This window comes from Macaca nemestrina, chromosome 9, assembly GCF_043159975.1.
Source record: "Macaca nemestrina isolate mMacNem1 chromosome 9, mMacNem.hap1, whole genome shotgun sequence".
Classification (NCBI taxonomy): Eukaryota; Metazoa; Chordata; class Mammalia; order Primates; family Cercopithecidae; genus Macaca; species Macaca nemestrina.
Window position 1 is genome coordinate 44,776,084 of NC_092133.1, and position 23,496 is coordinate 44,799,579.

The following is a 23,496-nucleotide window of genomic DNA, read 5'->3' on the forward strand; positions in this document are numbered from 1 at the left end:
ACTCATAGGTGGGAACTGAACAATGAGAACACTTGGACACAGGAAGGGGAACATTACACACCAGGGCCTGTTGTGGGGTTGGGGTGGGGGTAGGGATAGCATTAGGAGATATACCTAATGTAAATGACGAGTTAATGGGTGCAGCACACCAATATGGCACATGTATATGTATGTAACAAACCTATACATTGTGCACATGTACCCTAGAACATAAAGTATAATATAATAATAATAATAATAATAATAATAAAACTTACCCCTTGAAATTTATACTTTCTTATCCACATTCCAGTATCTGGAATATGACGCTGTTTGACAAATAATCATGTGCTGTTTGGAAGAGGTCTTCTTGGCAGTTGCAACTTATGGAAATAATTATTTACCTGCTAAAAGTGTTCAGGTTAAAAAGGAAGTATCTTCTAAGAAACCCAAGAAGCATTAAAGATTCATAAACAAGTTATATTTAGCAGCATTTAGAGAAAAGGAACACAAAACCAAAAAGCAAGCCCCTACCAAAAAAGAGAAAACCAGAAAATTTTACCTATATTTTATAATTCCAAACACAAGGGGCAAAAAATCCTCTATAAATGGAAGTTCTTTAGGTGGTTCTAGGTATCTGCTTCAGTTTTTAACTCTCTTCACAGTTTACATTTATAGAAATATAAATATTATTTCTTAAAATTCACATTTAATACAAACTTTCAAAGGTATATAAATGTAGGATAGCAGCAATGAGAAGGCTTTTAAATCTAAGAACCTACAGGGCATGACAAGAGCAATTCCTAAATCCAGATAATGATTTTACCATTGCTATGTATAAGCTGCCATTTGCAGCAAGTTTTACATGGGACATTATTGAACATTTTGGGGAGTGGGGGAAAAATAAGAATCTGCTTTATCATCTTTGATTGCAGACATGGGTTCATGACATGTCACAAAGCTACTTTCTCTGAGAGCAGTTAGTATCTCCAAACCAGGCTAGAATTTCTAAGGGTAGTCTTGCCTTTTGGTGGATTAAGTAATTTTTTGATGATACTTCCATGTTTGGGGGTACATTGGGCCATTAAGATGAGCACCAAGGAGAAAATGGAGAGGTGGCAAAGCTCTAGCAATACTCTCCTGCTCAAAATGCTTTTGACATCTGAGAAAGAAGTAGGTGGTTTTGAGCCGGTAAAATGCATACACATACATAATAGTAAAACATTATAATTTAATGTTTTCTATGGGAATTCACAATTGAAATATTGTATTCTATGATACGATTAATCTATGCAAAATTCTTTGAGGTAGAGCCTTATTTAAATTCTTCATTCGAATACATATACTTTACATAAATATGATCCTCTCAGAGTTGTAAACAAAGTTTAGAAATATGGTAAAATCTCTAGAATGATCAGAGGTAATTTAGAGGCACAGTGGCCTGTTCAGTAACTGACATTCCAACAGAAGGTCATAGCTTCTTCTGTTGATTCATGGAATGGGGTTAGCCTGTGGATAGACATTTGTACTAATATACACTGATTACATTCATACTACAGAATCATATGTTAGATACCAGAAGATAATCTTAATCTTTCGTCCTCTGCATATACTCCTATTTGGGTAGTTAGCATGCCACTGCATTTACTCTTGATGACACTTGTCTTCCCAACTAGATTTTAAATATCCTTGGAGGCAGAATCATGAGATATTAAAAATCTATAAATATGTTGGCTCTTCAGAGCTAATAAATGATAAAATGTACCCAGTAAGAAACCAAGCAGTATTTACAGCCAGCTATTAAGAATCTTTTCAAACACTAATTGCATATACTCAGAACTGAATTTGTTGTTTTTTGCTCTAGACCAAGTTTTGGACTTCATTTCCGAAGTTCGAATTTTCTGTGTCACTAGTAATGTCCTTGAGGATGACAGCGTGAATTTTCTCTGCAAGAGTACAAAGATCGGCTGTTTTTAGACCTTTAATCAATGTGTCACATGCATCTTTCTTTCCATGAAGTTGATACCAATTACGAAGCAGTTGAACTTTTTGTTCTGCTGTGTCTTGGACATTGTCATTCTTGATCTCATCTATTTTGGCTTCACTGACACCATTCTTTCGAACAAAGTCTTTAACTTGACTTAGTGTCATGGCTCCAGCGATAGTGGTGATATATTTACTCAAGTCAACATCTGAAAAATAGAAAATAGTCTAAAAATTTGTTTTTCTAAATGAAATTCCCATTACTGAAAACCATGTTTATTTCTCTTTTTATAGTACTTCAGAATATAGCTAAGTCCTAAAGATCTGTGAAGAGCTGACTGCGGGAATACAGAAACAAGGCAATCTTGAGTTCTAACTCCAAATCCTGCCATGTACCCGGTAATTTGTTAAATAACCTGGGCACAATATATAACATTTCTGTGTCTTCTCATTTTTAAAATAAGAGGATTGGAAAAGATCATCTATAACATCTCTCATGGATCCAATGATCAATGATCCACAAATCTAAAAGTATAAGCAAAGAGTTTAAGATCATCTTATCCCTAAATCACAGATCAAAGAACAACTGAATGGAATCATGTATGTTGTTACAGAGTTGGGTACACCGATAATACCTGAGTCTACAGTGCACTTTAACCTCTAGATCCGTTTAGGCAGGAGTTCTGTAATACATCTCGCTGATTATGTAGGAGAAGCTTCTTAAGCCTCAGACTATTGTGTCCTATTGTTACTTGATTATTTTATCTATGAATATTCATTATAAATTTAAACAAATTGCCTGATAAATGCTTTATGCTGAGCACGTAAAATTGTATGAGAAATAACAAGATCCCACAATATGTCACTGAAAGTAGCAACATTATTTTACTCTGAAATTGGCCTATTACTCTAAAGGAAGCCATCTCTATGAAATAAAACAATAAAAGCCTTACCAGATAAATTTATTGCTGTTTCCTAGAAAGCAAAAAATGGAAGCAGAGAAAGACAAATAAAAATATATCTTTAGCATATTCTAAATGTAAACTTCTAATTTTTCCTTAATTCAGAAAGAAGTACAATCAGTTGCTTGATGTATAAAATTAGGAAGCTAGATTAAGTGATTAAGAAGCATACTTTTACCATTCAATTTTTATTCTGAAAGGTTCCAGCCTTGCCAGAAACTGAGCAATATTGTCTCAGTTTTTAAAGGCAAGAAACCTAAAGAATTCATAAAATAGGTTGAGGTTATTTTTCATGTAGACTTATTAAACGATAAACATAACCACTCTAAAATTTTCTTCCCTGTAACTATTCTTATTTTTAATACCAGAAAATGGCTCAAATTGAAATTTTTTTTACCATATTAATTTAAAGAATCCTAACTCCCACTGAGCCCTGGTCCCAAATAAAATAATTCCATCAAGCGCACCTGGTTTCTTTTCTCGGCGTATTTCTTGCTATCTGAAATGTATTGATACTATGTTGGGAAAAGATATGGTGAGACATAAGGTCAACCGGCAGCCAGAGAAAGTTAAGCCTTTATGACAAACTTTAAGAGCAATCTCTTTGCTCAGGCTTGGATACTGAACCCATGCCTGGTAAAGGCTGTTTCTCTGCAGGGATAACAACAACACGGACCATGGAGGTTGGCCATGTTTTTTTTTCAGCTCATTTTCAGCACACTCTCAATTCCCTCCTTTGTTGATTCTTACGGTTTTTGTGTAGAAGCTTACTTTTAAATTGGGTACCATATCATAATTCATCTGTGAGGCCCCTTTAACCTATGCACACACAAACACAAGCAATGTTTAAATAAAAAAAGTAACAGGCCAGATGTGATGGCTCACACCTATAATCCCAGCACTTTGGGAGGCTGAGGCAGAAGGATTGCTTGAGGCCAAAAGTTTGAGACCAGTGTGGGCAACAAAGTGAACCCTGTCTCTATAAAAAATTAAAAAACAAAAAATTAACCTGGCATGGTGGTGCATGCCTGTAGTCCCAGGGTCCCAGCTGAGGCAGGAAGTTCACTTGAGCCCAGGAGTTTGAGGCTGCAGTGAGCCATAATTGCACCACTGCACTCCAGCCTGGGCTATGGAGCAAGACTCCATCTCAAACAAAATGAAGCAAACAAACAAGAAACAAAAAAGTAAAAGGAAGTAACAAAAAGCCAAATCACTAATTTCTCTATTTTTCTTTTTTTTTTTTAAGGAAAGCTGATACCTATTTCAATACCTACAGGATTTAAGGTTGTAGATTCATGAGGACCTTGGTTTTCCTTTCTGTGCTTTCTGCATGCTTTCTTTATCACCACTGAAAGAACAAAGACATTTTATCAAACTCAGGTCTCAGCCTTGTAGAATGCATGTGAGAACATACTTTCATACTAAGAGAAGTATAAGGGAAAAGGAGAAATTCATTGAAACTTAAAAGTGGCCAAACACCACAGAAGGCAGCTGATTTTGAAACTTTCGTACCACTAAGTCAAGTGTTCTAGCGAAAGGACATATCTTAATTAGTCATCTAATTACCACGAGCTGGCCTAGCATGAAGATGGTTTTTGACTTATATGGCAAGCATCACTCCCTGTCCAGCAAAGATGTGGACGGCAAGACTATGGCAGGACACAGAAGCTGCAGAACAAGCAAGTCAACATCAACTTACTATGGATGCCCAGAAATTGAAATACACACACAAATAACTCAAGTATACATACTCAGTAGGTGTATGCATTAACGTCAACGTGAGATAGAAGAATCTGTATGTCTCTGAGCACAATTAGAGTGTTTAAATATCCCAAATGTATTTTCAGCTAAACAACTGCTAATGGCAAGGCAAACTTTCTTCTTCAACTGAACCGAAGAAACAGAGAATTGTTCTGACAGAGAAGGGAAAATTGGATATTTCTAAGTTACCGAAAGTTGGTGTGACCCTGTAGTTGATGAATGACTTAAAGGGATTTTTCTAGACTAATTATGATTATACCTAATTTTGGCTTTTCTACTGACTCTACTGAGTCACCTTTGTATAACATGTGTTCCCATAGTATTTTAAGTTAATGAGGAGAAATAATTAAAAACAAGCCATTAGGCCAAGGAAGAGGAGGCAGAGAAGTACAAGTTTTTTAACTGTTCCCTGCAATGTGTTTCTTGGGAATGCCTTTGCTTCTTGTGTTCTCTTTTTGCATAGGGAGATCTCAGTGAATAGTGAATAATTACTTCTGATTTTTGGCCAACTCCACTGCTGCAGAGAACCCTTATTCATAGGAAGGATTAGAATACCACTCAATGCCCCAAAACCGTTGCTCAGAAACTAGCTGAGGGATAATTTCATTTGTTCTTATCTATCAGCTCTCAAGGCTGCATTCGGAGGCAAGAAGTTAACAATACATAAATCTACCAAACTGGTAGCTTTTTATAGGTAAGAATAAGGCAAATCTTTGTGAACTACTTCCCAAGTTATTTCAATCTGCAGTTTGAACAAAGCAAGAACTTACCATAAACAATTGGTGGAATTAGGAGAAGAAGAAGACATAACCACGGCAAATCAGATCTGGAATCTGAAGGTTGGAACATTGGACATTTATATGAAAATAAGCAATCTTTAAGATTAAACAAAGGACTCTCAAATAATCAAGAGTGATTGGTTTTTCTTCACATCTTTCCATGGGGATGAGGGAAAGGAGAATATAACCGTCGAAAAATAATTACCTTCCTCTTTGCACTTGGTGTTGCTGGTGAGTGTGCATTCCTCGATGATTCCATGTTTACACCTAGAAAACAAAATACAGGGGAAATTCAAAAGCCTGGAGGAATGATTCCTTGATCATTTTCAATGGCACGTTATAAATTAGGGGCCATTTTATTCGTCTTTGCATCTCTGGCAAACATATTCCCTCAAATATTTCTAGAGTAGTATCTAAAGCAGGCACAAGTTGATATAATTTGGATGGCTGGATGAAAAATATCATAAGGAATGACTCTGTTTTAAGATTTCAAGAGTTAAAGAAAGATAGGAAAATAGTGACACACAAGAGAGATGAAGTAGACACAAAAATAAACTTAAACCTGGTAATAAACCGAACACATAAATCCTACAGCTTAAACTAGCTCTTAAACTGCCAAGAGTAATTCCAAAAAATTCCCATAGCTGAGAAAATGGCCAGGTGATAGCCATGCCCATGATGCGGCTCAGGGAGGGTACTCAGCTGGCCCTTAGAGGCTGCTACTTTTAGCATACGGTGGTGATCAGGAGACTCAAGAGGTTCATATGTGATTTCTTTCAGACAGACAGACATTCACAGTCAGGTTGTCTGAGTTCACAGCCTCTGCCCGTTACCTGACTAGGTGAGCTTGGGAAGTCAGACTGTCATGAGCCTATTATCTCATCAATAACACGGAAGTAATATTATCTATTTCAAAAGGTTATGATGAGAAGAAAATTAAATCAAGATTATGAAATATTTGGAACTACTATTATTGTTATTATTTTACTAAGTCAGTTGCTTCCCAAGTGCCTACCAAGCCTGTCATCATAGGGGCATTCTCAGACACTTGGGGCCAGGGGAGAGCCTGGGACAACTGTACATAAAATTTTCCTAGCAAATAAAACATAAAGCATCATGCCCTTAATTCTTAAGCCTATTAGCTTCCCAAGATGAATTACAAGTCAGGTTCTCTAATTTTGGGTCAAAACCAACTTCTTTAACCTGAAAGACAAGGCCCTTCATGATTCAGCCCTGACCCCTTCTTAGTCTTTCCTACACTCCAGCCATGTACTCTGTTTTCCTGTGCTTCCTTTGTCTCTTTGCAGCTGCTGTTCCCCTGCCTATAATGTGCATTCCTTCCGTGTGCACCTGTTAATGCTCTTTCTTTTCTTTCTTCAAGACTCAAGCCATGAGACACATTTATGTCTTCACCTCCATCTCCTCAGGCAGAGCTGAAAAGTTTTCCTGCATAATTTGTAACACCTGGAACATAAGTCTCTTCTGATGCTATTCTCATGCTGCTGAAATACAATAGCCATTGCTTTTCTTGACTACAATAATAGTAGTTCCAAATATTTCATAATCTTCTGGACTGACAGCTTGATACCAGGCATGTGTCTGGCTCACATCTTTAGCTTAAGTGGCCAGCAAAGTGTCACCTACACAGGAAGTGTTCACTAATGTTTAAATGAGCAAACAGTCATCTAGTTGCTTGGTGGCAAAGCAAGACTAGAACCCTAATTCTTAACTCTCAGTCAGTGTTACTTCCCTAGGAAAATGATAACTCTCATGTTATAGCTAGTGGTTTAATCAGAAAAAGACTACAACTTACTTGGTGCAAGGGTCACAGTGTTCACATACAGCAGAGTTACAAAAAAAGTTTGGTTTACATCTGCACTTGGTATTCTGGGTCCGGGTGCAGTTTATTTCCACTTCTAAGCCTAGAAAATCAGTTTGGAAACTATTAGTTATAGCGGCTAATTAAAAGTGGACTATGAAAATGGTGGGCAGGAGCTGCATGCATTTTTGAGATCCACTGCTTATATCAACAGTCACAGCATGACACCAGTAATACAGCTGGTGTTTAAACACAGAACAGGAAACCCCAGGTTGAAATGGCCAGCAATCATTTAGCAGACAAACCAAGACAAACCTCGCCATTGCTTAGATGTCTCCCCTGTTCCTCTAGTATCCAGCCTTAACACTCAATGGGTGACTTGGGGACTGGCAGCATCAGCATCACCTGGGAGCTTGTAAAAATGTAGAATGTTAGGCTCTACCCTAGATTTACTCAATCAAGCCAATACCAAGGCCCTCACTCAGAGACTCTGATGTAATTGCCTTGAGGTGGGACCTAAACATGAAACATTTTTAGTAGCTCCCAAAGCAATTCTAATGCACTGCCAGGGACGAGAAACACTGCTTTATAGGCTGAACAGGGAGGGGAAAAGCTTTATGTCCAGGGGTTTCTCCATGTCAAACAAAACTAGAAATACTTGTGTTATATTTTAATATGGGCCCTTAGAATACATTGGGATATCCATGAAAATTCAGGTCCCCAGCTGGAATTATCAGAACAACTAAATCTCCAAAGAAATGGGGAGCATTCCTACCCAACTGTTGGATTTCTATGTCCTTGTATCTGCAGGCTTCTGAGCTTTTTCTGGTCGTGAACAAGCACTATTATACAAGCATAAGTCAAGGCCAGAAACAAAATAATTTCTGAGATTTTGATTTGAGCTGATGAACCCTGTTCCTAGGGTTCATATTTAGTCATTCTCCTATATCTGGAAGAATTGCCTAGACTTACTCATAAAGGTCTAGACCAGTAATTAGCTCGGTACCTGGTCCTGCGGTACCCTAGTTACCTGTCCTTCCCTTTCCTGTGTGTCAACACAGCACCACAGTAGGCCCCAATTTCAAATTGTCTTATAAATGGTTCTACATGGAATTCCAAGATTGATCTCTTTCAATTGCTTTTTAAGACTCTTACCATGTCCTTCATCACACAATCTACATCTTCTGCATTTGGAAGAAAAATGGCCTTTGTCTGTGTACTCCTTCCCTTCTTGGCAGGGCACGCAGTCTGGTTCATCCTCATTGACTGTGCAGTCCCTAGCTTTCTTTTCACCTGCCCAAGGGAAAAAGGAGCAAGTGTATGAACAGGACATAGGCAGGTAACAGGGTGGGAAGTATGCAGGGATGATAGACAATAAAACTCTTCTAAAACACAAGGGGAGCGGAGTAGGCTAATGATATATAAATACAATGGGGGAGAAGATTATTGTAAAAGTCATGTCAAGAGCCAGGAAGTCTCCCAAGACAAAAGCTAAAAGAGTGATGAAAGCCCATAGAAATAGGATGATTAGCAACAGGAGCATACAAAACCAAGGAAGGTTAGAATGACAAAGTGCACTGCACGAAATGCCTTTGCCAACAACCAACTTCCTTGGAGAAAGGGGAGAGGTTGGTGGGTATATATTCAGAGTGGGGATAGCTGTTACTGGACACTGAGATTATCAAACTGACTCACATTGCTCTGACTTTTCGTTTTACTTTCCAAAGTCCACAAACCCTGATAAGAAATAGTGTAATAAGGAAAAGAACATTTGAAGTTTTAAAGGCCTTGGTCAAATCTTGAAGAGCTATAAAATCTTTAACAGTGTTGTTTTCGCCAAGCCTAAATTTCATCCTGCATATGACGGAGATAGTAATATTTCTCTTGCATTGCTGTCAGAACTGCACTCGGCCTGCCTAGTGAGCATGACAGTTCTCTTTGTTCTCCCCTTTCTATTACTTTTTCATCAAAAGACAGGGTATGTACTGATGAGTTTTGACAAGCATTAACATATTTATACCAAAATTTATTATCTATCAGGCTTGCTATCTTAAAACAAACAATTTTAAATAATATACACATTTGCATTAATTTACTTTAAAAATAAAGTGAGTCACTGTATTGCTATTAGTAAGTATCATGTAATGTGTTCTCTTAAAAAATTCATTTATCTGATAGGTGTTTATTAAATGCCTATTGAGTGCTAGGAACTTTTTAGAAGTTTAATATTATGCAGGAAATAAGATAAAGCCTTCATCACCAAAGACTTCACCTTCTCAGGATGGAGGCAGACAATACACAAATAAATATATTGATATCAAGTGCTAAAAAATGCTAGAAAAAGAAAGCTAGATGAAGGTAAGGTTATAGAGAATGAAGAAGAAAGTGACAGAAAATACCAAGAGAAGTGTCTGAGAAAAACATTACTAGTGACTCTAATTGTTAATGGTATAACTAGTTTAAAAAAAATAAGCAGTTTAATCTGCTCTGCTCACCCATACAGCAAAATTAATTTCTGCTGTGTTTCCTAGGAACATGAATTCCTTAATAACTTCATATATTCTTTTTTATTCTTTTTGACAAAATAAAATATTTACTACATGAGCAAATTATGACATGTAAATATATATGCTATTTTAGTAAATAAAGACAATAGTCTGTCAATAGAAAAAAGACAAACTGGAGATTCCCAGAACAAAATTCAAAAATAGTGCATGGGGCTATATAACATTGTAGCAATATTTAAAGAAAACACAGCCCAAGTCCAAGTATAATTTTATTTTTTGCTAATGGTATTATACTGGTCTCTGAATGAATTGGCCTCTTTAATAAATTATCTTGCAGAATGTGCCTAGCACAACATCCTTGGTATAATGGAGAGACAATAAACCACAAGTTCTTTGGTTCTGCCAAAGTATGAAAACAAAATTTATTAAAATAAGAAAATAAGTAGTTGTTTTATTAAAATCAGATTTTAAAATACTTTTTTAAGTATAATGGTACATATGCTTATTATAGAAATGTTGGATAAGGCAGGAAAGTATAATAAGAACTTAGGTATCAGGCCGGGCACAGTGGCTCATGCCTGTAATCCCAGCAGGTTGGGAGGCCAAGGCAGGCAGATCAAATGAGGTCAGGAGTTTGAGACCAGACTGACCAACATGGCAAAAACCCGTCTCCATTAAAAATACAAAAAATTAGCCTGGCGTCGTGGTGTGCTCCTGTAGTCCCAGTTACTTGGGAGGCTGAGGCTGCAGAATTGCTTGAACCCAGAAGGCAGAGGTTGTAGTGAGCCGAGATCATGCCACTGCACTTCAGCCTGGACTACAAAGTGAGACTCCATCTCAAACAAACAAACAAACAAAAGACTATATATCAACAACTTTGAGATACTGCCTGTTATTTTGTTGCATTCCTATGCATATACATACATACATACATGTATATGCATGAGCATACACATAACAGGTGTGTGTGTATATATATGTATAATGTGTATATATGAAATACGTAGGCAGTATACCACAGAATCCTTCTATTGAATATGATGATGTGGGGAAGACTTCTTTGATCATTTAATCAAAAATGTCAATTTACATAGGAAACAATTTAAAAATACTGTAAATATTTTATTTTAATTTATAAAATATAACTTTATAATCATTTGACAATTTTGTGATATAGAAGTTATTAGAATCCCAGTTTCTTTCTTACTTAAGTCACATCCATAATGCATCACTTATAATTTCCTGTTTGTCTGTTTTTCTCTTCCTTTCTTTGTTTCTTTTATTCTCCTCCCTCCCTCCCTCCCTCCCTCCCTGCCTTCCTTTTTGATGAAATGAAAACATAGACATACCAATAATCTGTATGAATGGCTTTAGAGATTTTTGTGATTTTTCTTACCACTTAACTTTTATTTTTCTCTCACAAAATTCATCAACAACATTTTAGCATCTCATCTTTACTAAATTCTCCAAAGCACTGAACCTAATTTTCATAGAGATAAAATCTGTCTTTTCTCTGTATTTGTATTTCATTAATTTATATAATATTCAATCAAATTACATATGAATATCACAACACCAATGAGCGTAAACAGATTTGGAGCAACTTAAATATTGATAAGCCTAAAATTCAAAAAAAGGGAATTGAAGTGGGAAGAGTATTTAACATGGTTGGATGCCATCCAGGATATTTTATAGAGGAATCAGGGAGAATCAGTGAATCCAGCCAGATCAGTTGGAAATCACTTAAGAAGATTTATATAATTGAGGATTATGTTAGAAATGTATCAGAAAATATGACTTTGTTTGATACATACTATTTCAGTCTTTAAATATTCCAAAATTTACCTAAGGAATCCCACATCATATTGATAATGAAATATCATGTGTACAATATTTTCCTTTATTTTTGATTACTTTCTCAAGGTATTTTCTTAAAATTTAATTGCTATCTTAGCGAGTCTAAACATTTTTAAATTTTTGACTCATATATTCAAATGTCTTTCTTAAAAGTTTATAAGAATTTACTTCACTTCTTAAATGAAAATAGAACAAAGCAAAATCAAAAAAGCAATAGACAAAAATCCTTGACAGTTTGATGTGCAAAGCATATTTTGCTCATTTTAATTTGCATTCTAGGTTTTAAAATTATGAACAAAGATTTCGATTCATAGGGCAAATTGATTGTGCTTAGCAGGTCATAATAAAGCCAGGAAGCCATTTTTTATTTGTGTCGGAGAAGATTTAAGTGTAAATGGATTTAAGTAAAACGGGTTGGGTTACAAAGGAGATATTTCCATAAGGGTTATTAAAATCTGGACAGGAAGCATAGGGAGACTGGTAGAATCTTTTCACAAACAGGACCCATCATGTTTTGCAGCTTGAGTGCTGGAAGCCTGGGAGGCCAACCATGAAACATACTACAGTCCTTTTTTTGTTCTACTAATCTATCACATGAACCCATGTGCTATTTTCCTTTTTTCGACTCTACTCAAAGTTGAAGAAATGTTTGCACAATTGTATTTTGCTTAGCTTTTAATTTACCAGTGTTTGAAGGATTTCTCATCTGAAATTAGTTTGCCGTTCAAAGTATTGATTTTAAAAAAAAAAGCTGTTGGTTTCTGCCTGTTGCTTTTCTTATTCATCTAGTTATTCAGCTGCAAAATGCAAATATATTTTGCAGGCTTCAGTGCCAGGACAGCTTTCTTAGAGACCTTCTGATTGAAGGGAAGTGCTGAGACATATCCCTTAAGAGTAGAAGTCTCTTGCTTTCAGAGTTCCACTATTGTTATGATAGATGCATCAGTTTTGACATGATAAGCTTTCATATTCACAAATGAGTCATTTTCTCTTAGGAAAAAAATGGAGCCAAATAGACCACTTGTAAATTAAATTTATCCATAACCACATCAAATAAGCATGCTAAATATAAATAAAACTCATCTTTGGAAAATAATTTCATAGTTGTTTTTCTCTCAGTTATGCTATATAATACAGGAGAACCAAAATCTGTAAAATTATTATAGCCATGACTATGTGCTATTCCTAACTGTGACTTTCACTGTAATCTCTGGATGTTTTGTGTAATATACCTGGAGGACAGGGGTTACGGCAGAATTGGCCCTCGTGATGCAGGCCTTCCAAGTTCTGAGTCTCAATTGTAGTAACGATCTTCCTCAATTCAAATCCCTTGGAGCTGATATCAGTCACTTGGGCATTAACACATTTGGACAATAATCTAACAACAGAGGTAAGAACCTGTAAAATAAAAGCATGAAGAGAATTTTATTGATTTCTGAAGTAAGCAACATGGTAAACAAGTTTTATTGATTTCTGAAGTAAGTAACATGGTAAACAAGTGTAACCCGCCCAAAATTGGCGGTATCTGCTGTGCACAGGCAAAGCCAATGTGAGGGCTCTGTTGTCTTTCAGATTTCTCTCCGAGAAGGCAGCAGGTCACCTGTATAGCAGTTCAGACCTCAGGTTCTGAGGGCGAGAAAAGATTTGTCCAAAAACTCACAGTTAAGAGTGGCTAACAAGAGACTCAGAGCCAGGACTTCTGGCCCAAATCTGGGCTGTTTCATATTTATAGAATAGTTTCCTAAATATTTTACTCCACCTAGGCATGCAAACAACTCCATTTGTTTATAGACAATTATTGGCAAGAAGACTGCAAAGAACCTTCAAAACAAATGGATACTGGGGAAAGGGGAGGTGTTTGGCAGGAATTCGCTAAGAACCAGAAGTCAGCCGGAAGACCTCCAGTCTGGGAAAACTGTAGCAAGACTCCTAAAGCCAGGGCTCTTGCTGGCAGGGAATGCAAAACTTGCCAGCCGCGCCCAGAAGCTTGGGAAGAAGCTGAGTTTGCATTTCCCTCCCTCCAGTTTTGGCACTGAATTTCTCAGAACAGCCGTGACCATGATTGTAACCTCTGGCAGGGGTGAGGAAATGGAATGCATAGACAAATAGTTAGAAGCTGGAAGTCATCCTATGCCAGAATCTGTGCATTCCCTTTGAACCTCTCAGAAACAGGGACACATGAGATTTGTTCTTTGTATCCCATGACAAGAAACTCAGAGAACAATTGGATATTCACCCATTGCCTGCAGCATCAGTGAGGAAGAATTACTCTTCATAGCCAACCAGGTTACAGAGTAGAAGAAATGATGCAAGAATTAGCAGACACAGAAGATAATGACTGACGCCCTGCCCCAGCACCATGCCAGTCTAAAACGATCTCCACACTTTCTCAGGAATGGTCAGCCCCGGATCTAGCATGGCAGTTACAAATACAGCAACAGCTCAGTGACTGAATTTAACTACTGGAAGAAATACAGACCCCCATTCAGGGCTTATTCCAGTGTCAGTGTGGCAAATGGATTTAAAAAGGAACCAAAAGAAGAAGAAGAAAAAAAAACAAAAAATAAATAAATAAAAGTATATTACCTTCTTAATATACTTTTTTTTAAAACTGTTCTTACTGAAGTTCAAAGCAAACAGGAAAAGATTTTTAAAAAGCAGAAAAAAAAAAGGCATTCAGCGGTGAGAAATGACAGCCCTCAGCATGGCAAGAATGAGTAGACAGATGCCTGGAACAGTCAGTGAGAATTCTCAATTTTGAGCACAGCATCAGACTGCAAACAGTTTGTTGTGACAGAGAGAGGCAAAAGCAAGCTTTATAGTCATCACCGTGAAGAGGGTTTTACTTTGGTGTTTTTTGTTTGTTTTTGTGGGTTTGTTTTTTTTTGTTTTTTGTTTTTTTTTTTTAGACAGAGTCTTGTTCTGTCACCCAGGCTGAAGTGCAGTGGCACAATCTAGATCTCGGGTCACTGCAACCTCTGCCTCCAGCATTCAAGTGATTCTCCTGCCTCAGCCTCCGGAGTAGGTGGGATTACAGGAATGCGCCACTATAATGGCTAATTTTTTGTATTTTTAGTATAGATGGCATTTCACCATGTTGGCTAGGCTGCTCTCAAACTGCTGACCTCAGAAGATCCTCCCGCCTCGGCTTCCCAAAGTGCTGGGATTACAGACATGAGCCATCACACCCGGCCAAGAGGATTTTACCTCTAGGCAAAGCCCCACAAGAGAATTTCTTCAATATGACCATTGTGCTCAGCTACTGCAGGAAAAAATGCCCTCTTGATGAGGGGGTATAACGGTGGTCCAGAAAATTCAACACTAGAAGGTTAGGGATTAAGAAAACGAAAAGCAAAAGAAAAGAGGGACATTTCAAGAAAAAAAAAATTCAGCAGTATATTATCTTTTAATACACAGAAATTTTAATGGTGCTTATTTCTAGTTGCTAAGACTATTTTTTTTTCATTTTGCTTAACTCATCTTTTCTTGATAACGCATATGTGTTTGTTGTATAATGAAAAGATTTAAAAGTTAGCAAGGTTGTGTTGAGCCTAAAGATCTATACTGATTTATCATAATCACCTGTGTTATTATTTTTTAGTAAAATGGAAAATAGGGGTAATAACGGTAGTAAATCTATAACAGCAACTTAGTATTCGAAAGGTGGAAAAAATTCTAAACCTTTGAATTATTAACATTTAATTCTTTATATAAATTTTGGGTTCTTTTGCTCTTCTGGCTTTCTTTGGTAGTCTTATAATTTTACTAAATCAAACATCATAAATATTAACCTTTGTTTAATCGAATATATTTTCTTAAACCAGCATAATCAAAGCCGTTTTATTTCTCTTTGGTCCACTAGGACTAAATATATCACCACTCATTATAGCAACATTGTTTGATGGTAAAGAAAATTCTCTTTTGTTTTTGAAGTAAAATTATTGGACACAAAAATGTTACACTAAAGAGAACTTTTTAATTTTTGAAATCAAAAGCTCAGTTATACAAATCACCAGAAACTGGTAACTACAGTTTGCAGTAATTTTTGTCTCTGATGAAATCTTGGTTTATTTTTTCTTAGAGAATACTTACCATGGAAATGTACTTTATTAACCACACCCTGATAGATTCCCATGTCAAAAATGCAACAGGAGTTGCTGGTTGCCAATGAGACAATAAGATAAACAAAAAGTGCTTCATAAATTAGCATCTCATTGTGCTGTTACTGAACTAGGAATAAACAGATATATCTCTCAGAACACTGCCTATTTTTATACTTCTAGAGATGACATGGGCTAACTTTCTTGTGTGGCTTATAAACTGAAAAAAATCTAATAATGCAGTATTGTTTAGGCACCCATAGAGACTACTCTGGGGAGAAAGACACATATAAGTTCTAGGAGGTTTGTCATAAAATATTATGAATATTATTTTATATTTGAACTATTTTTGAAAGTGCACTTTATTATATAAGTATAATGGTTACCCTTCTATACAAGCTTAATAAAATAAAATGCTTAGCTTAAAAGTCACTTAGAAATGTATGTTAATAGATTTATCTGAAAGTTAGACATCTCAAATTGAAAATGGACATTTTAACCCCTGGCTTTGAATTTCAAATAGATTGATGAAAATAGATGGGTTATGGGGTTCTACAGGAAAGAGTGCTCCCCACCCCAATCCTCTCAGAATGCAGCAAAGAAGTAACAGAAGGCAGAGGGGTACTTGAGAGGACAATAGAAACAAAAAGTGAGAATTTTTTTTTTTTTTTGAGATGGAGTCTCCCTCTGTTGCCAGGCTAGAGTGCAGGGCGTGATCTTAGCTCACTGCAACCTCCGCCTCCTGGGTTCAAGTGATTCTCCCGCCTCAGACTCCCGAGCAGCTGGGACTACAGATGCTCACCACCACACCCAGTTAATTTTTGTATTTTTAGTAGAGGCGGGGTTTCACCATGTTGGCCAGATGGTCTCGATCTCTTGACCTCGTGATCTGCCTGCCTCGGCATCCCAAAGTGCTGGAATTACAGGCATGAGCCACCATGCCCGGCCGAATTTTTTTTTTTAAAGGGGGGTGTTGACACCAGCAAAACATCCAATTAGCTTCTAAAATTTTAAACAATTAAACTAAAAGTTGGTATCTCATTATATTTACAATTTAGAGCAGAAAGGACTTTATAGATGACCTAGCCCAAACCCCTTTTCTGATAGAGATGGCAATGTCCCAACTGGTGAAGTGACTGGCCCGCAGTCATGCATCCAGCAAAGGAGATTCAGGACTGTCATGGGCTAAATCGTGTCCTCCCCCCACTCCCAAATTCATACATTGATACTGATACCCTAACTTCCTGAGCCTCCGAATGTGACAGTATCGGGAGATAGGGCCTTTACAGAGGTGATTAAGTTAAAATGGTGTTAATAGGGTGAGCCTTAATCCAATGTGACCTTTTAAGAAGAGGAAATTTGGTATATACAACTTCCAGAGCTCTTGTATTTGGAAGGCTGGAAGGGTCCAGACTTTGGAAGAGTGTCTTGGCTTTACTGTTTTTGTTTTGCTTTTTTTTCTATTTTTAGCTAAAGCTATATAAACCTTGTAGATTACACAGTATACACTTCTAAATTTAAAAAAGAAGATGACGACGAGGAAATTTGGACACACATACAAACAGAGGAAGATAATGTGAAGACACATGGAAAAGAAGCCCATTTACAAGCCTGGAACAGATCCTGCCCTCGTGGTCCTCAGAAGGAACCAGTCCAGCTGGCACCTTGATATCAGGCTTCTAGCCCCCAAAACTGCCGACCCAGTCAGCAGTCCTAAGAATTTAATATAAGGAATGAACTACAGTCTCTTGATTCTCTTGGATTCTTGATTCTCTTGGATTCTTGATTTGTGAGACATTAGTGGTACATATAAACTTGGGATCCCTCACAGCTGAGCCCAAGAATTTTCCATCTTGGATGATCACTGAGCTAAATAGGCAAGAGATTTCCCATGGTGTTCGGAACTAGAATTAGCAGGTGCCAATATGAACTGGAGCTACTTCTTTCCAGACTTATTGGTCCTGCTAGGCTGGGTTGAAATCTTACCACCCTCTACTGCTGAGGACAAAAACGGAGCAAGAAATGAAGTTCCACTGACTAATTCTTCTTGTCTGCTTGTAGACTTTCAGGTACTTATCAACACTTGAGGAAAAAGAAATTCTAAAAGACGAATAGTTTATTATTGAATAGTTTAACATTTCCAATAAGATCTCTAATATATCTGTGTAAAAAACAGGGATATAGTGATGCCATCTTGTCCTACTACATTACCAAAAACCTGAAATAGAAGCGAAATAAATTTTTCTACATGAAAGAGATAAGCAAAGATCCCATTTGTTTATATGTTTTTTAACATGTGTACATAAAAATATACATGGTAGTCTTATCCCAGGGATGTCCTCTTTCTTTCTTAAAGCGAATCTCTGGAAAGTCCAGGACAGAGGTAGTTGAAGCAACAGTTGCAAGTTACTGATTAGATCCATGACTGGCCAAGCCATACATAAAACAAAACGAATGAGCCTAGGAAATTCCATCTGAAATTACATTTTGATTTTAGTGCTAGAGTTAGAAAAATAGTTCTCAAGACCCCGACAGACATCAGAATCCTGTAGTGATGCATTATTTATTAAGGCCCCCACACAGACCTAAGGAATCAGGATCTCTGAGAATGGGGAAGTACCCTTGGTGATTCTGATGCTCATCACAGTTGCAGGGCAACTAAGTTAGAGGAAGCAAAATCTGAGGTTAGCAGGTTACTACATTTACATGTGAGAATATGAGTTTTACAGACTAAAGGCATCTGTGTTCAGCACTTGCAAATCAGAATTTGACTTCTCATGAAGAAATAATGACCCTTCCAAAAATAAGCCGGTAAGAGAAAAGAAATGATCTTTGGTAGAGGAAATGGGTAATGTGAGGGCTATAGAGCCCTAAAATACAGCCCCAGAGTCCTTACAAGCCTAGAGGGGCCACCTGGGTCATACAAGAATAAAGCAACCTGGGATAAGAGACTACCGAGAGAGGAGGGGCAAAGGAGCAACCATTGCTGAGCCCCAGGGGAACAGGGGCCATGTGGTATGGGAGCCCAGATCTTCCATTTTTCAAGTGAAAGCAAAATCCCCCAACACTTAGACGGTGGTGACTAATACTAAAAATAAATAAATGCACGTGTGCATATACACATACACGCTTTATCTGCAGGCTAACAAGACTGCCTGTAGGCAGTATAGGTCCAGGGTTTTTTTGTATTGTTTTTTATTTGACAAATAAAAAATTGTATATATTTATGGTATGTAACATGATGTCTTGAATTGTGTACATATTTTGGAAGATAATTAGCTAAACTGAGCTAATTAACATTGGGCATTCCTTCACATACTTATTCATTTTCTTTTTTTGTGTGTGAGGAGAACACTTAAAATCTACTCTTAGTAATTTTCAAGTATACAATACTTTAATATTAGCTATAGACATCAAGTTGTACACTAGATCTCTTGAACTTATTCCTCCTAACTGAAATTTTGTATCTTTTTGTATCCTTTGACCAATATCTCCCTAACTCTCCCAACTTTGCCCCCTACCAGCCTCTGGTAACCACTATTCTACTCTTTACTTTTATGGATTCGAATCTTTTAGATTCCACATATAAGTGAGATCATGCAGTATTTGTCTTTCTGTGAGTATAGGCCCAATTTTTAAAATCAAGCCTAAATCCTTACAGACATTCATGTGAAAAACAACAACAACCAGTTAATTAGGACCAATGATCTCTTTGTGAGAATGGCTAAAAACCAAAGCTAAATCCTCAGCAGAAAACAAGAGCCTTCACCCTCATACTCTGACTTCCTCTCACTCTCTTCTTCAAGATCTCTGCCCTCACAAATAAAAAGTATTCACATTTCTCACATCTTATATTTTTATAGCCTCACAAAACACAGAGGTGAATAGAAACACAATGCTGCCTGACTTCATCGAAGGACAGGCTGTCATTAATGAATCCAATGTCAAATTGTCAAATTTACTCTAATTTTGCTTGTTTATCCCAGTCCATGCCTTAACACAACCTACAGTAAGCTTGCTCACTTTGCTGGGCTGAGTATATCTGCTGATTGAATTTGTAGTCAGATTTGCTAATTTACAAGGCTGGCCTTGCTCTAAAGATACAATTTTTTGTTTGTTTGTTTTCTTTTTAGATGGAGTCTTACTCTGTCGCCCAGCCTGGAGTGCAGTGGCATGATCTTGGCTCACTGCAACTTCCGCCTCACGGGTTCCAGCAATTCTCCTGCCCCAACCTCCCGAGTAGCTGAGATGACAGGCATGCTACCACACCCAGCTAACTTGTGTATTTTCAATAGAGTCTAGTTTTCACCATGTTGGCCAGGCTGGTCTCAAACTCCTAATCTCAACTGATCCATGATCCAACCACCTTGGCCTTCCAAAGTGCTGAGTGACAGGTGTGAGTCAACTGCCCAGCCTAAAGGTATAATCTTATACTAAATTCACTATCATTTCTACTTAGTGGGACTCAGGCAAGTTGTCCTATATAACTATGATTGCTATTTCTAAATGCCTAAAGATGGGGTGACTGGGCTGTACAACAGTTTATTTCAAATCAAGAAAGCAGTTCTGATCAAAGGGAAGAACCACCTCATTTCCTTCCGGGGAAGGTGAAGTTACCAATCTTACAAAAGTCAACTTCTCTCTGATTTGGGCTTTACTACTCACACTGTCGTTTCAAAGACAATAAAGGTAGGCAAGTGGACTGAAGATTTGTTCCTGCTTGAGACTGAATTGAAGATATTTAATTGGTGTTAGAAGTCTAACTATATAAAAAGCTAAAGACTTTTTTTAAAGCAAGGATTTTCCAGAAAATAAAGAGGATTTATTAGTTAAATGCTATTTTTCCACTTTTATGAATACATATATAGCAAAAAGAAAACTATACACTAAGGTTCTTACAGTGTTGTACCTTATAAGGAAGTACAAGATACAACATATAATATTATGTTGCTTTTTATCAAGTTTTAAATTGTCTTATTTTATGATTTTTCATCATAAGTACTACAATTTTCATATGTAAGTTCTATGAGTAATTTTTGGGTAACAAGAAAAAGTCATATATATATATACACACACACATATATATACACACACACATATATATACACACACACACATATATATACACACACACACATATATATATCAGTACATTCAAGAAATGCTTTTTTCTAATAGTAAATTATAAAAATAAGTAATAAATAAATTAAAAAGTAATAAAAATTATAGTAATCCCAGCTCATTTAATAAATGCTCTCTCTATAATGTATCCAATAAAAAACACAAGATAAAAATTATGCAGAAATAGAAAAAGGTTTGTGTAACATTCAAAGGAACAAAAAGCAGACTATATATAGCTCAAATTAAACATGCAATTATGTATATGTGTAGACAAGACTAGGAATTTATAAGTCAAATCAAAATTCTTTACATTAGTTGGGTGAGATAAAGTATAAATGTAGTTTTTAAATATTTGCTTTTTATTTTACATTGTCTGGTCATTTTTTCTACATTTACCTATTTAAAAAGAAGAAACGGATGGGTTCACTGTCCTAAATTTGGTTTCAAGTTGCTTTTTGTCAATTTCAAGTTTTAAGTGGTGTTATTTCATTTTTCACCATAAGTCATTAGTCTTTAGTCCCTATTACAAAACATGTGCTCACCAAGGGACTTTTGGGGCCTAAGATAATTCGCCAAAAGCAATTAACTTCCTAGGGGCTTTCAAGTGGGGGGATTTCCTTACTTAGGTTTCAGACCATCTCTTAACAAACAGTTATTCTCTCAAACTGGCGGTTTACTCTGGTAATTTGGCACCCCTAAAGCATTCTAGTAGCCTTCAAAGAGGTTCCTTTGAAACATTGTCACTTCTTCTATGTGTTAATTTGAGAGTATTCAGAAGGAAATTACTTGTCCAGTGTCTCAAAGACCTTACTCAGAGACAACGTCTAAATTCCAGATCTTCTTTGCCTCTAATTATTTTATCTTTTCCCCTCTCTAAAGTCAGTGCAAGAAATTTTTTTTTTTCTAAATTAAAGTCTAATTTGCCACTAAGGGTGGTAACTGTATTTCAGGCACGAACATTAGAGGATTTTTCATTAGCCTAACTGTAGCTGGTAGTGGGGGTGATGCCATTTATCAATTTAATTTTTGCTTGCAAACCTTGCCATCATTTATAAATTTGGGTTTTTCCATCCTGGTTGCTAATGTCTTAATTCACATTTATTATTTTATTGTATTTATAAGACTTCTCAAGTCCTTTGCGATGTAAGTACAGCCCATTAAAAATGAAAATAAATAGCCCAATTTATGTTCATCAGGTTGGCTTAAGAAAAATTATTAAATTACAAATTAAACTACAAAAATGATTAAATAGTCCGTTTTATGTTCATTGGGTTGGATTAAGAAAAATGATTAAATTACAAATTAAATAACTTTCTTTGTTTTCCCCACAAAACTATTCTGTATGACTACTTGTAAATATACAGCTTTATTTTCCAAAGGCCCTCTCCCTTCCTTTGACCATAAGATAACCATTCTAAAAAATGTAAAGGAGATAAAACTGGCTGTCCAGTGATTGCCTGGCCAATGTCCTAAATAATGCAAGACAAAACCTGTTGGGGCCCAATTAAATAAAAATCCATGGACTCTCAGAGGCTTCGGAATTCAAATGAGCCTCATGGATCCACATCCCTTCGATTAGGCATCTGCAAGCTGGCATTTCTGAGTGAGGGACTTTCCAAAACAGGCTGCTCAAGTTTCTTGGCCAATAACAGGGTCATGCACAATTAAAAAAAAAAAAAAAAAAGCAAACACAGCTATTTCTCAAACAAATTTGTAAAGTAAGTTTGACTCTTTTTCTGTCTCCTTTAGAAATTTGCCAATATTTTGGGATTTCGAACTTTGTTATTGTTAAGTGTCGAAGTGAAAACACTGAGAAATAGGAAAGAGAAAACTAATACCAGGAAGGTTGAGAGAAGGAAAGAGAAAGAGAAGCAAAAGGGGTTAAGGATGGGGATATTTGTTGACTGTAGTTATCATCAGAGTCAGAGGACTAGGGAAAGAGGGGAAAAGCAGAAAAAAGCTCCCCACCCATCTACGTCCAGCCCATTAATAGAATTTAAAATTTGTTTCTGTATTCCAAGTAATTAGCATTTTGCATCCATTTTATTTATTGCTACTACTAAGAAAGCACTAACTGTGAAGGCATAAAAGCAAACATTTTCTGGAGACACATGAGGTGACACAAGAGTGTCGAAACTTCTTTAAGGATAAAGGCCTGATGTTAGGCATGTCCTGAGTGCAAAACCAATTTCTGTGTAACTAAATTTAAAAGAGTTCTATTAAAGGGGATAAATGGAAGATATACCGCAAAACGTAAAAAATGATTACTTAGGTGATAGGGTTATGTCTGATTTTTGTATTTGACTCATCTGCATTTATAAATTTTATTTAATAAGCCTTAATTTCCTAGGCCATATATCATATACAAATATTATAAATTACACCTAACATAGGTATTACAATATGTATATATACATAAATGTATGTGTATTTATATATGCGTGTGTGTGTGTGTGTCTGTATTCTTTCAGAAAAGCAAAGTTTTCTTTGGGCTTTAAACACACGCAGCCTCTGGTAAAGGTGCTATTGGTACAATAGTTCAATAAGCATAGCTCCAAGCTTTGGCAATTTTCTTACACTTTGCTAATACTGCTGTCCATGAACTAAGAGATTTTCAAAGCAGCCAAC

At 36.5% G+C, this 23,496-nt stretch overlaps 1 protein-coding gene across 5 annotated transcripts in view; it reads right to left on the reverse strand.

Annotated features, from left to right (window-relative positions):
• Positions 1-238: 238 nt before the first annotated feature.
• The window catches only part of STAMBPL1 (STAM binding protein like 1), a 141,387-nt gene continuing 118,129 nt past the window's right edge, over positions 239-23,496 (reverse strand). For 2 of the 5 annotated variants that reach the window (XM_024792408.2, XM_024792417.2), the window contains exons 11-18: positions 12,880-13,045; positions 8,439-8,576; positions 7,278-7,386; positions 5,670-5,731; positions 5,456-5,518; positions 4,199-4,272; positions 2,916-2,937; positions 246-2,171 (exon numbers count right to left, since the gene is read on the reverse strand). In XM_024792408.2, the coding sequence (XP_024648176.2) occupies positions 1,840-2,171; positions 2,916-2,937; positions 4,199-4,272; positions 5,456-5,518; positions 5,670-5,731; positions 7,278-7,386; positions 8,439-8,576; positions 12,880-13,045 (966 nt within the window). In that variant the 3' untranslated portion in view covers positions 246-1,839. 5 annotated transcript variants of the gene reach the window in all.